General features: G+C 35.7%; 2 protein-coding genes across 2 annotated transcripts in view; one reads left to right on the top strand and one right to left on the bottom strand.

Moving 5' to 3' along the window:
• The window catches only part of GPR39 (G protein-coupled receptor 39), a 168,832-nt gene extending 162,622 nt beyond the window's left edge, over window positions 1-6,210 (top strand). The window contains exon 2 of the mRNA XM_070957030.1: window positions 5,690-6,210. Within this exon, the coding sequence (XP_070813131.1) occupies window positions 5,690-6,210 (521 nt within the window). The remainder of the gene's footprint in view (window positions 1-5,689) is intronic.
• Window positions 6,211-6,595: 385 nt separating this feature from the next.
• The window catches only part of LYPD1 (LY6/PLAUR domain containing 1), a 28,927-nt gene continuing 20,749 nt past the window's right edge, over window positions 6,596-14,773 (bottom strand). Inside the window, exon 3 of the mRNA XM_070957029.1 lies at window positions 6,596-6,834. Within this exon, the coding sequence (XP_070813130.1) occupies window positions 6,596-6,834 (239 nt within the window). The remainder of the gene's footprint in view (window positions 6,835-14,773) is intronic.

Here is a 14,773-nt window from a genome sequence, read left to right as displayed (position 1 = left end):
CTATAAGCTGCTTTAAAAATGCTCTTTAGTGGGTAATATATGCAATTGAGGAAAATTAATACACATTTAATGCTGTAATCCAGAATTTATTTAGGAGTATATTTAGGAATAAATCTAATGGTATCATTTATAAACCATTTTACTAGTTCAGGGAAGATTCACAATTCTTTGCCCACATCATTAGTAGTAACTGCTTTCCATAGGCACCGTAGAGAAGCTATGTCAAATCTCACAAGTCCTCATCACTTCCTTTGTGAGGCTACATTCATGGTAGGGGAAAGGACTATGAGATTCACTGCTTCTCACAGATCTTTCACTCAGTGTTCTTATATTTATGCTTGAAGAAGTCACAGTGAAGCTTCAATAGTTGTTGCACCTTAGTTTCAGCTGATAAGAACTCTTGCCTAGCACAATGCATTATCTGTGTTCTTACTTTAAGCAGAGATACAGTGGACTTAGTTAAAAATGGATGGGAACCATTAAATGACCGCTTTATTGGGTTTTGCTTAAATTTGTACCCTTACAAAGTACAGTAAGTCCTTGACAACTCAGTATGTTCTAGGAATAGGGCAGGTGCACTTTTTACTAGGCCAGTGTTTCTCAACCGTGGCAATGTCAAGATGTGCGGACTACAACTCCCAGAATTCCACAGCCAGCATGTTTGGAATCCTGGGAGCTGAAGTCTACACAGCTTGACATTTCTGAGATTGAGAATCACTGATCTAGACAATACAGAGATTTCCCATCTAAGAACATTTGGTTTAAAGGGTGACACAGAAGTAATTGAGCAATAGCATTGTGTAAACCTATTTTCCTCCACAATATAAAAATCGTTGTTATTCTACAGGGCCAATTAGTATCTTCTCTCCATCCCATTTGTGTTGATTGTACCAGCACATTAAGAAGAGTAAAATAAATGTTACATTTTATGCTATTGTAGCCTCGATGAAAATAACAGGTTTATGGATGAATCTTAAAAGGATCGAATCTCCAAACATTTATTCACATCTCTGCAAAAAAGAAATGTTTTTTTTCCTGGGGTAGCAAGAGATGAGCAATTACTTGTGCTCACAAAAATGACAGTTTACAAGAAGAATTCTCTGCTTTTCCTTGAAACACTAACCTCTACAATACAGTACAAGGTTACCATCAACTCATTTTTCACTTGCTCTGTATAGAATAAAGCAGTTGGTTCCTCGTGAGGTGTCTAGGGAAGGAATTACTTGGACATCGTATAATCTAAATAAAAGTCAGCAGCAAGAGTATCAATGGAAAAAGCAAAATTTGAACATGCTTTTTTTTTATAAACAGGTAAAGTATTATTTTGCCCATATTAATTATACATTGTGCATTTTGTACATTATACTCATCGTATAGAAAGTGTTACGTATTAAGTGCTGATTACAAATTTTACTTAAGAAGTAACAACTGGAATTCCTTCCCACATTTTTATTTAATTTACTACCTTACCAACAAAGCCCACAGACAATACAGCTTAAATGAAGAGCCAGTACACCTGTAAAAGTTAATTCCTTAACTTTTTAAATCTTCAGCATTAGAGACAGAGTTCCAATCTTGCAGGAAAAAGGTTCTGACCTTGGAAAGCAACTCAGAAGTATGTTGCAGATTGCATATTTCATGCTCTGACCAATAAGGATGTTTCTGATTTGGTCACACATTGCGTCCTGGAGTTGGCTAGCTGGTTATGCAAAACTCCATAGAAGATATTGAATGCTGATTTTTGGGGGATTGGAACTAATTATAGTTCAGCTGTAGAGGCCTTGGGCCTCCAGAGCACCAAGCAGAAGAATGGAAAATTTCAAGGATCCAAAGGCCAGCCAGGATTTTAAGAGCAGACATTTGTTATATTGTGTATTTTATAATAAATACTGGTATTTAACAATGGTACATTACAGAAAATATATTAAAGGCTGCCACTTCATATTTAGGTATTAACTAAGCCATTGTTGTAAGGCAAAGGCACTGGGAATGCTCTAAACTGGAGAAAATGGGGGAATACATAAGGGCATTAAAAATTAATGTAATCAACTCAAGAGAGAATTAATTGAACCACTTTTGTAATTTTAAAAATATAATTGTCCATTTAATAAAAGTAATAAAGGTCTTACTGATGTTTTTCAAAAAAAATTGGGATTGCAATTTATGAAAAACAGAATTTATTTGGTAAATATGTTGACTCTATTTTGTCTTATTCCTTCAGAAATTCCTTAGATTTCTGTTTTTTATCAAGTTATATACTTTGCTGGCTATTTAATCTCACATGTTAAAAACCAATTATACTAGTGTTTTACTTCTTTTTAAGGAAAAACAAGATTGTAAAAATAACATAATAAAACACACAACAAAGGTTAAGGTGGCCCACATGACTGAGCCTTAAAACATTTCTGTATTTCTGCTTAGAAGTTAGCGATGGATGAGTGATTTCTCAGATCAGGACATTTGTGATAATAGGCCTGAAAGGAAACCACTTTTAAGGTTCACTGTTTAAAATGTCATTTAGTTATTCCATAATTTACACACACACACACAACTATATTAAGTCCATGTGTCTTCAGTGGCTTCTGTGTCACGGCTCATTGATCTTTTGTTCTTCTTAATGATAATGAGAACGAGAGTGAAATAGGAACGAAGGCATGACCTTATTGTATCTTAATACAAGACACATCAAGTGGTAGGTAGGTCATGATCCTGAAAAATTAAGACTATAATAGTAGAAAGTAAAAAAACAGAATGACAGTGAGTCCCTGAGAAGATAAAAAAAGAACAAGACATAATGAGCAGAAGAGTTATTTGTTTAATGTTTGCTATTTCCAGTTGATAATTTTAATACATAATAAACTTCAAGAAATATGAATTGCCAGGGGTCCCAGATATTAAGAGCGGTTAGGTACTTGGGGAATTTAGACATGAGTTTTCTAACAAAATTGTCATCATGGGGGATATAACAAAACACAAAGCTCTAATGAATAAAAATGTTTCTTGCCACTCTCAAAAGTCTCTTCATCAAAATGCTTTTTACTAGCCTGTATAGTATACTTCCAACATTAACAGTGGGTTACATTTTTACTTTCTAGAAAAGTTTTGGGGCCCAGGGATGTTCTTGAAATAAAACTGATGATGCTCATAATAGGTACTTTGCTTTTCACTTCTTAAAAGCATTTTTTTAAAAAATAACATCGGATCAGTGCCTTGTAAATCTTAGGTTAAGGTCTTGGGGCAAATGGGCTTTCTTGAACTTCACCAAAAGGAACTCTAGCATATGTATGCATATATGCACACACACTCAACTTTGCATCACAGGGAGAAACACTAACTTTGTGTATGTTTTCTAGTCTTGTTTTGCTTCTTTGTCTAGTAACCATTCAACGTCTTGCCAACTTGTGACATGCCTTGTTTAACCTATTTATTTATCAAATGTATTGGCTGCCCAAGAGTTACCCTGTGCTAAGATTGGTGACCAATAATTTGATAATTAGAATAAACCTGCCAATTTCAGATATCATGGCAACCCTAACCATGTATCAGTTACTCCTTCAGCACAAATTACAGCATATTGCACTTACTTCGTTTTTATTTCCCAGCTGCTCAACACTTAAGTTTTGTATATTTACTTACCTCTGCACCCTAAATCAGTCCCTTAAAGCAGAGCAATAGTCTTAACTGTGGTTATAGAGCCAGACATATTACAAACTGAAAATGTAGTTTAAAATCATCTCAAAGCTTTGGTGTTTCATCTGTGTTTGACAAATTATCTCTCTGTTCACCCTTAATCATACACATTTAGAAGAAACTTGAAGAGGAATAGTAGTAACTCTATACTTTGCGAAGCAGATTGTATCAAACAGGGTTAAAAGCCTGAACTAATTAGTGTATCTGCCAATATAGTTTCACCACCCACAAGGAGTCTTAAAGAATATGCCTAAGGAAATTGGCAATTTACTGTGTTTACTAAAACTTTTGTTTTTGCAAATTTCTGTTAGGCATAAAGGTAACAGGTGTATATATATGATTTTGTACAAAATGCTGAAATCTAAGCTTTCAACATAATGAAAACTTCATACAATTACAAAAAAATTAACCTGTTTATTAACCAAAAGTAAACATTAAAATCAAAAGATTCACAAATCTATTTATTACACAGAGTTTATGATCAGTTCTGACTCTTCCAGGGTACTGCTGTCAATTCTTATTTTCTTCTGCCTACATTCATAATTGTTCTCTTATATTTTTCAAAACAATTTGTCTTTGATTTTGAATTCTGGATCTTCCCAATTATTTTATTGAGTACATATTCTACAATTTAGTGGTGACTAGGTAAAGAATCCAGATTCATTTAGACAAAAGCAACATAAAGCCTGCATTTTCTAATAAAGCAAATCGAGTTGTAGGACTAGCTTTAAAGCAAGTAAATTTTTTAGCAAGTATGATGTAAAACTCCACAAATCAAAGAAAAACTTGCAGTGGAACAGCCAACATTTGGATAAATTATTTTCTTTCACAGATAAGGCACCTTTGCGCTAAAACAAGGAATACCCCAGCAAGGGTAAATAGGCTAAAAACACTAAACATGTTATTTCTTTCCCTCAAATCCATCCATGAACATGCATCAAGGGGGAGTCTATAAATGCATCCTTCATTTTATAGTGATTTTTCTTAAATTTAGTAATATTTCAGTAATTGAAATTGGGTTGGAAATCAGGCTATACTCAACTATCATTCTGGAAAGGTGGTTTAATCCTGAAACTAAAAAGTTGATTAAGAAAATGGAAGTTAAGCAAACCATTGTTCAGAATGATTTATCACATTAGTTTTTTTAACAGATAAATAAGATAATGTGTGTGAAGCATGTTTAATATTTTAAAACTATACAATCGGTAAGTTTTTTTGTCAGCCCTGGGAGCCTGGCATTCTTTTCTTGCCAGCAATAAGAAAGTCAATGATAAATATTTTCATATATTTCTTCAATAAAATTAACCTAACCTCAATGAAATAAATACTCACATTTATAGGTGAATGCAAAATACCTGGACAGCAAAATTTGGAACAAACTTTGTATTCTCTAGAAGCTCCATTTCCAGGAACATTTAATGCTTGTTCTCTGTGCCATTTTATTTTAATTGAACTGCAGCTCCTTTCCTGAATTCCTTATATACTCTGTCATAAAAAGAGCCTCTCACACTGTACATAAAAATATTTTCTGTAGGAGAAAAGGTACCAAAAATAATGCCAAATTGTATGCACATTTTTTAAAATATAAGTGGAATTTGATCTGCTTTTGGATATTGCCTGTTCTAATATGGCTGTATTATTTAGTCATGAAAAGGAGGAGGAGGAATGGGCAACAGAGCATCAATAACAAAATATTTCAAGAATGCAGTACAAATGAAATAAAGCATTTGAACTTAACCGATGTCAAGGATCAAAAGAAATGCTACCTTACATGTTACACAATACTTATTGGAATACAGACTCCAATGACCTTGAAACCCGTGGCTTGCCTTTTCTCCTCCTGTCTCTCTCAGAACATGTTTTGCTACTGGCGGAAGATGCTGTCAAGCAAAACACTGAAAAATTGGTATCATTTCCTAGCCGGTAAGTGGAGCACTGATACTAAATATTTTATGATTTGGTTTCACAAGTTCTTTTTCTCTCTTCTCCTTCCTTGCAGGTTTGATTGTTGCAACACTGGCAATATGCTGGCTACCGAATCAAGTTCGAAGGATCATGACGGCTGCCAGGCCCAAGCAAGACTGGACAGTCTCTTATTTTAGGGCATATATCATTCTCGTCCCCATAGCAGATATTTTCTTTTACCTTAGCTCTGTGGTGAATCCACTCCTGTACAACATTTCCTCCCAACAGTTCCGGAAGGTCTTTCTTCAAGTCCTCCGATGTCGTCTGTCCATAGAACATGCCAACAAGCAGAAGTATTTGGCAACTAGTTTAAACTCAGTAGCCAGTGTCAACCATTCCAAACGTCCATTGATCTTCATGTCATTCAGGCGAAAGTCGTCCACCAAAGCAGCACAGAAGATGTCCTCAAATATTCTTCAGGATGAGGCTGAAATTGACTCCACTTTACCAAAACAGAGTCCCGAGTCACTAGAGCTCAATGTGAGAACAATGCCTCTGGAGACTAGTATAGATCCAAGTCCTGTTAACCAGAATGGCATTTGTGAACATGAGTAGTAAATACTCATAAAGAAACATTACAGGATACACAATAGACTAAAAGAAGCAATAAAGGAAAACAAAAGAAAGACTTTACAGCCAACAACTTGTACCCCTCCAAGTTCAAGTACAATAGACGATTTTCCAATAACATGAATGATAGTGCTTTCGTATGGACGACTGTTGATTATTGTTTTCTTTGTTTCGTTTTGTTTTAAAGTGCATACTGGAAAAATCAGACAACTGAATCTATTCTGCAAGTAATGAAGTTGTTGAGACTTCTTTCAGATAAAACTCTTCTTTTGGGAAAGCAAACAACAACATCACAATGGAAGCCAGCTGTGCCTTTGAGAGAAGCGACACAGGAAGAATGATGGCGACAAAGCAAATCTTCCCTTAGAGTTTAGCACTGTGCGGGTGATAGAAACAGCAAGCTAGACAGCAGCATGGTTGTTAATACTCCTGCCCTAGGCACGGTGCCAGCATTTCCTCGCTTCTTTGGCCTGGGCCCATTACAAAGTGGAGTGTTGCAACAACTTATACAAACAGAGTTTATCTTCCCTGGAGTACAGAAAGTCTGGTATCCGGCAGAGGTCATGAGACAAGCTGCAGAGGAGGCACAGGACTTGCGATACAGGATCCCTGCGACACAGAACAAGAACTGATTTAGTCTAATATGAACAAATATGCTCTCCACTGTCAATTAGCAATTCCTATAACTGAAGGGCTGCCAAGCATTCACATGGTGACTATGAATGCCAGTGCATGCCAGGACATTCAGCTCATTAGTACTTATTATGTTTTAACAGGAAAAAATAAAGCTTAAATAAAACGGCATTACTCTTAAAACATGCCATTCCCTCCAATCCCTATAAGGCCTGAAAATGAGGAGAGGAAAATGTGTTGTGTCACACATTGTTAAGTGTCGCAAGACATTTAAAATCTTTAAAGGTTTAATATTTGAATTTGATACAATCGTCAGAGTATTGTTTGATTTTTCAAGAGAATCCATGGTTTGTTATACATTTTAGAAATTCTTCAGTATTTCTGTAAAAAAAACAAAACCCTAAACTGTGAAAAGCTCATAGGGGAACTCAGCAGAATGTTGTACATTACATGGAAGAAAAGATTAGAAAAATCTCTTTCTTGTAACTAGGCTATTGCCATATGAAGCTGGGTACACTGTTATTAAAGGTATATGCGAAAGGTTTGCTTCAAAAGTTCTGGTAGTTATAAAATGAACTCTCCTTTAATACATGCACTTATAGAAACATACACAAAGTGAACTGCTTATATTATGCACCCAGCTGTCATATGACCTCAAAATCTCTTCTTTCATATGATCTGATAGAAATTCAGCTTTGGGCTGGATACATAAATAATACGGCTATCAAACACTAACACTGTATGCTTCAATTTCTCAGACAATTTCCTTTCAGGATTTCTGGAAGTAACCTTCATAGTTAATTTAAAACAATTGTTTCCTTTTAAGTAAAACTTGTGCTGATCTTGCTGTCTTTATTGGAGAGAAAATTAAACATGGATGAAACATAAAAAATGCATTTGTTATATTCAAGGAATTAAATATTTTCAAAAATGTATGTTCCAGCAAAAATGTAGAAAACATTAGCTTGTTTTGACACTCATTTGTCACTGATATATGTAAAATGTAAGAATTTCATAATCTCCTATTTAATCCACGATTCACTGCTGATCAGCAAATAAGTACCATTTTAGAGCTAGAAAAGCAAAAATGTTTTACCTTACAGGACAGTACGTTTGATTAAAAAAATGTATTAGGAATACCAATAAAGGCACTTATATACAAATACAGTATTTGCAATATTAGGAATTAGTAATTTGCAATCTAAATCAGTTAATCTTTAATATATTGCATTCCCCAGCTGCACCCTTGAATGGGCCAGTCCAATTGTTAATTTGGTTCAGTTGACCCTGTTCTGGTAGAAAACATATAGACCACTAAATTTTGCATATAAAAATGGTTCTTTGCAACTTCTAATTGAAGTTCTTTGAATGGTCATCTGTGAATTCATACATATGGTGTGTGTTCTTATTCAAGTCCTACTGAAAATATTCTAGAGCTTAAGGAATTTCTTAATGGGAATCCCACCCCTCATACATAGTCCATTTGACTGACATGGCTCCCACTGAATCCTTTCAATTACCGAGACTGATACAACGAATCTAGAGAAACATTAAGGTCAACCAGCTCCTTGTGGAGTTAGGAGGGCAGTTTGTGTAAATTCACAGATGTTCACTCAAGTTACAGATAAGCAAACCATTTTTGTACTTCTAAGATAACTAAAGAAAAGGCTTATTCCTCCATTTTTCAGAAAACAAAGACCCAGGCAACAACTTTGGATAAAAAATGAAAATTGTATCTAGATTTGGAGAGGGCATATTTGCTTAGGTGATTTGTAACAAAAGACTGGCAACTGCAGGTGTCTAATTGGAAAAAAAATGACTCAGCCAAATCCATTGAGAAAGGCTGTAGTCTGCTGCAAAGAGAAAGAGGGTGCTTTTTGAATATTGAAGGAAAGATGTAGTTTCACACTCAGTCATAAAGAGACTGCAACCGTCATAAATATGAGTTGCCAAGCATCTGAATTTTGATCACATGACCATGGAGATCCTGCAATGGTTGTTAGTGTGAAAACAAGCCATAGGTCACTTTTTTTCAGTGCTGTTGTAACTTTGAATGGTCACTAAATAAACTTGTAAGTCAAGGACCAGGGTGGATAAAAATCAATGATTTTTAAAAAAAAAAATGAAAAAAAATCAGATTTTTTTTTATTTAAATCGATTTTTTTGATTTTTATCAAATTTATTTTAATAAAAAACTTTTGGGGTAAAAATCTATCGTAAGACAGTTTTCTATTTAAGATACATAAATAATTTAGTTTATTCAGCATGAAATGGAGCTTAGTTGTGTAGCATGAGGCTGTATATTCTGCAACACTGGGACTATCGGTGAGTCAACAGTGGGTCAAAGGAGTAGCAGAGATGACAGTTGCTCTTTAAAAATTATTATTTAAATCGAGTTGATTTAAATCAAGCCTTTTTACTAGTGATTTAAATCATGATTTAAATTGTGATTTAAATCAACTCGATTTAAATCAAATCCACCCTGTCAAGGACTACCCACAGATGAAGCTATGAAGGAATTTATTGCACCTGGCAGCCTATAGGCAAGCCAGTGTAGGACGAGAAAGATAAAGGTTTCACACAAGAACATAGTAGCCCTTCAAAAGCAAACATTTTATAAAATAATGAAAATACCATCCACTGGTGATTAGAAGGATATTCAAGGTATTGAAGAGGGCTGAAACATTGTTTTCTTGAATAGTCTGTTAAAGCTGCCTGCTTAGCTGAGAAGGAGACTTTTGTGGAATAAAAACCCTTTCTGAAGTGTTATCTAGTTTCTGATCTGAGTATCAGGTGACAGAATAGCTAAATGGATGGAAGAGACAACAAAGTTTTACTTTTTCATACATCTGACTGAATTCGGCATAATGGGGAACCAGAACCTTGTCACTGAGGATAATTGAAAAGGTGTGGGTTTGAGAAAGAACCACAATAGAAACTCTAACTTTGAGAAGAGAAGAAGGCAATCTTTTGATAACAAGCCATGGAAGATTAGAGCTGGTGTGCGATAGTTGTTCCAAAGAGGAAAGTGAAAGATGTGGAGAGTGCAAAAAAGTGAGCCTTCCAGTAATGAGAGGATTCTCATGTCAGGAACAATGACTGCAATTGGGTGGTTAGCCACAGTGCTTGAATGAAAGGCGAGGAGAAAATGTTAATGAGGGCCTGAGGAAGCAGTGGTGGTTAGCATTATAATGCTTTAGGAAATCTATGGAGTTGATCAGGAATATGGAAAGCAGAAGGATAATGATCACAATCCAATGCCCATCCTAGAAGAGACCAATGGATGCTAAAGCAATACAAGAGCACAAGATAGCAGAAAGGGAATTTTCAGAGGGAGACATGATTGGCTTTGACTCCCAAAATCTCAAGATAATGGGGGGTCCCTCCTATATCTGATATCGCACGGGTGTCAAACTTGATCGCGTCACGTGATATATTGCAGTTTTTTTGCCTTTGAGGAGCCTGAGTGGGCGTGGCCTGTGCATGATGCATCTGGCCCACAGGCCGCCAGTTTGACACTCCTGTGATATAGAGAGATGCCATGCAGAATGAGAACTCAGGTGAGATCTATCATGTGTTTTCCCCTTAAAAGATGCATTTTGTGTCTGAAGGGGTTTGGATTTTCTAAACTGGCAAATCTGGAATTGATACACAAGTAGAATCAAAGCAGCAGGGTGAAAAATCTGCAATTATAGGGCCATGTGAAAAGACTTAGCTCTTCTTCCTTTCTGTTTTGCTCCAATTGGAAGGAGCGAGTCCTTTAGAAGGTTTTATACATACATTGAATTATTTTCTTGATGCTGAAGGTAAAATTGCAGATGTCTCTGGATTGATTTATTATAACAATTTATACAGCCACCCATCTTGCAATCATGACTCTGGACAGCAAAGGGAAAATTATTGGCAGAAGGAGATATAAAATATTTTTGAGGTAGGACATATGAGGTACTTGATAACTTTTGAGACACAGTGAAAATTTTGGATAAAGACAAAGGGCCATAATAGTCTCAGAATTGGCTGCTCTAAGAGTCCACCTCCCCAGGAGTAGGTTATAGGTTAGAGAGGGGATTGCATGGAATCTGTTTTGCTACCACTTGGCAAGGCTTACAAGAATCCACTGTGTGATCTTTCCTAAGGGATAAACAATGTCAACAATTACCCGACGAAGAAAGCTTGCTTTTATAAGGCTGAACCTGCAGAATGCGGCCTTGGAGGCCTTATGCCTGATCCAAAAGGCACATGAATGGGAAGAATGTCAACAGCCTATGTTATAAAACAAATAAAAGTAATAAAATGGCATCAAAATTAAGCAAAATAAAACAGCATGGAAAAAAAGAAAGCCAGGGAAGACCTCTTTAATAACTCAGATAGGTATCTTGACAGAATAATTATGGTCCAAATCAACTGGCAAAGCTAACACATAGGGACATTGCTGTGTCATGGTAATTTGTGATAACATAGTTGTTTTCTGAGTGGGGTATCTTTTTCCCTAGTCTCTTTGTACAGGTAGTCCTCGACTTACACCCACAATTGAGCCCAACATTTTGATAGCTAAGCAAGAAACTTGTTAAGTCAGTTGTGTCCCATTTTATCACCTTGTTTGCCACCGTTATTAAGCAAATCACTACAATTGTTAAATGAATCATGCAGTCATGAAGTGAATCTGGCTTCCTCCATTGATTTTGCTTCTCGAAAGCCAGCTGAGGTTACAAAGGGTGATCACATGACCCTGGAGAAGTGCAACTGCCATAAATATATGCTAATTGCCAGGCCTGAATTTTGATCATGTGACCATGGTGATACTACAGCGGGCATGAGAAAACTGGTCGTCACTTTTTACAGTGCTGTTGTAACTTTGAATGGTAACTAAATGAATGATTGTTAAGTCAAGGATTATTTAAAATAGGTTTTTCCCCCTTGTCTTATTTTTTTAATCTTTATACAACTTGTGTTATATAATAAATGTATACATTTATTTTAATGATATACTAAAATATATTATAATTTTAAAGTATTTCATCTTTTATGCGATATTGACATTTTCAGCTACTCCATTTGTGTAGATATGTTATTATTTTAAAAAGTAAATTGTAATTTTAAAAATGTAATACAATTATTTTTTTTAAAGAAATAATAATAAGATTGCACACATGAATGATTATAGTATTTTCAGGAATTTTTTTTCTGCACTAATTGGTAACAACATTTGTATCTGTGGGGGAGAGATGGAACCTGTGACTGTATTTGCAGCATCTTGCTCTGCTGGTTCGAATTCCTGGATGAAATTGATGGAAGCTTCCAATTCCTGGCTATAAATATCACCTTTTCGGATTGCTGTAATTTATACAAGCCCAGACTTCCCTAGAGGATGGATACAGCTTGCGCAAGCGAGGAACTTGTTAAAACTACTCAAAAAGAAGAACGGTCTCTGATCAGAGGGACAGTAAACATGACTTTGCTGCAGCTGCACTGATATAAAATAATTGCTCAGATCTATAATCATCTGAGTTGGGAGGGGTGCCTTTACCAATCTCTCCCTTTACATTATTTAAAAAGGTTTTTATGGGGTGATATGCAGACAAAAATAATGTTTCTCCTTCCCATCCATTCCCCCCCTCCTGTATTCCCATCCATTCCCCCCTCCTGGATTCAATCCAGTCTCCTTCAAAGACTGGATTGAATCCTTTGTGCAAGGGAAAAATACTCCTGTATTTGCAGAAAGTGAAATTCAGGATCGACCCACTTCTGAAATGGGTCATTTGGAAGGGGTGAAGTTTGTACTACAGCCTAAGCAGGTTCCTTCTGGGAATCCATGTACTTTCAGTTTCTTCCCTCTTCTTGCACTTTTTCCCTTTATTCCCCTCCCCAATTTTTAAAAATCCTTTTCTGAGTTTGTCTGTCTAATGCAGTTTTTGAAGTAGTTTTTAAAAATCTATTTGTTGATTTAAAAAGTGCATTTATATTTCATATATTTTTGCAAGCTACAGTCAAATAAAAAGATTTTTACTTTATCTTTGACCTCTAGAAATGTTGGCTTTTCTGTAAACGTTTATATTTGTGTCATCTGCTGTGATTTCCTGGTTATTAACATTCTTAGATGTCCTTCCAAGAAGAGAAGAATTTTAAATAAACTTGAACATCTGAAGCTACTTTTTTTTATGTTTAAACAAAAAAGGCACTGGAAAAGAATTTTCTAGGAGATGGGTAGGGCAAATATACTGAGTGGTAACCTCAGTTAGTAATTTTGGTTAATACATTTTCCAAATTGTACAAATGGGTTTGTACAAATGGATTCAAAAGATTTTGATAAATTATTGTATGTATAGGGTAGCTTTATTAATTACTATGGTTCTACTCAGTGGTGGGTTTCAAATTTTTTTACTACCGGTTTTGTGGGTGTGGCTTGCTGGGTGTGGCTTGCTGGGAGTGGCAGGGGAAGGATACTGTAAAATCTCCATTCCTTCCCCAATCCAGGGGAAGGTTACTGCAAAATCCCCATTTCCTCCCGATCAGCTGGGACTTGGGAGGCAGAGAATAGATGGGGGCGGTTGCCAGTCAGAATTTTTACTACCGGTTCTCCGAACTACTCAAACTTCCGCTACCAGTTCTCCAGAACTAGTCAGAACCTGCTGAAACCCACCTCTGGTTCTACTAACGATCACTCAGGTTTTTTTTTTTTTTTTTTTTTTTCTGTGGCTCTTCTTTTGGGTTTGGTGGTTGATTAGACAAAGAAGATTTTGAGGAAATGTTTTGTTTAAATAGACATCCTGCAAATTGAGGAATCTCATATGGCTCTCGTTTGTGCTATATGGAAAGAAACAAAAGTAAGGACATGGAACTGTTTGGATCAGAAGTAGAAAATTTGGTTTAGAGCATGTCCGTAAAGCTGTGCATTTTCATGATTTTTCATGGAATTCATACCATGCCAGGGAAAATTGTGAACTTTTCACACTCGATTAGTGTGTCACAATTTGATCTTGTATTTTCTAGGATGAATTAGGATGCGGTGTAATTGTTAAGGCATTAGGCTAGAAACTGGGAGTTGTGAATTCTAAGTCTTACCTTAGGCACGAAACTAGTTCAGTAACCTTAGGCTAGTCATTTACTGTGCACCTTAGGAAACAGACCACATCCAAAATCTTGCCAAGAAAACTGCAGGGATTTCTCCAAGCAGTAATCAGGAGTCATGATGGATTCAAACGTATCAATTTTTCCCCTCCTCTGGGCTACAAAACTACCACATGTCGCAGTTCCATTAATGAGGTACTAACATTACCTTTTTCTTCAGATCCATATCATTGCACAATCTTAAATAAAGCATTGGAAAGTTAAGATAAAGGAACTTTTAAACAATTTTGTAAAGCAACGTCCACTGGAATTATAATATTTTGATGCTGCCACTTGGAGATTAACTATGTTCATGTACTCAGTATTGAACATCTTTTGAATCTGAATTCTAGTTTAATATACATTTTGATTTTTTTTTCTTTAACATGAAGGAAAAGAATCTGAGGGAAAAATCTTGTAGATTATTGGCTCCTAGATTAATAAAGATACCTTTCTCTACAAAGTTTTCCTCTTTCCCCTTATCAATGGTTTTATATTTGTCATTTTGAAGGTGGATAAAGATCCTGCAGAGTGTGCAAAAGAGCACTTAATTTCTTTGCAATACCTTTTTTCACCGAATTTCTTTGTAAAATATTGACAGTGACTTTGCTGGAAGACTTCAGACTGTATTACCTTTGGCAGTACATCGCATGCAATCTGGTTTATAAAAGAACACCAAACATTGGATAATATATTATCTGTGGATATATTGAACATGCAGTATATCTGAATATCTCCAAATGTATTTGGCTGTGGTTGCTTTGCTGCAGATGGGGAAAAAACCATTGAAAATACAAGATTATATTTT

The sequence above is a fragment of the Pituophis catenifer genome, unplaced genomic scaffold, assembly GCF_029215685.1.
Source record: "Pituophis catenifer annectens isolate HBS135680 unplaced genomic scaffold, rPitCat1.0.hap2 SCAF_1, whole genome shotgun sequence".
In the NCBI taxonomy this organism is placed as follows: domain Eukaryota; kingdom Metazoa; phylum Chordata; class Lepidosauria; order Squamata; family Colubridae; genus Pituophis; species Pituophis catenifer.
Note: the sequence above shows the minus strand (reverse complement) of the source record. Positions and strands in the feature narration are given on the sequence as shown.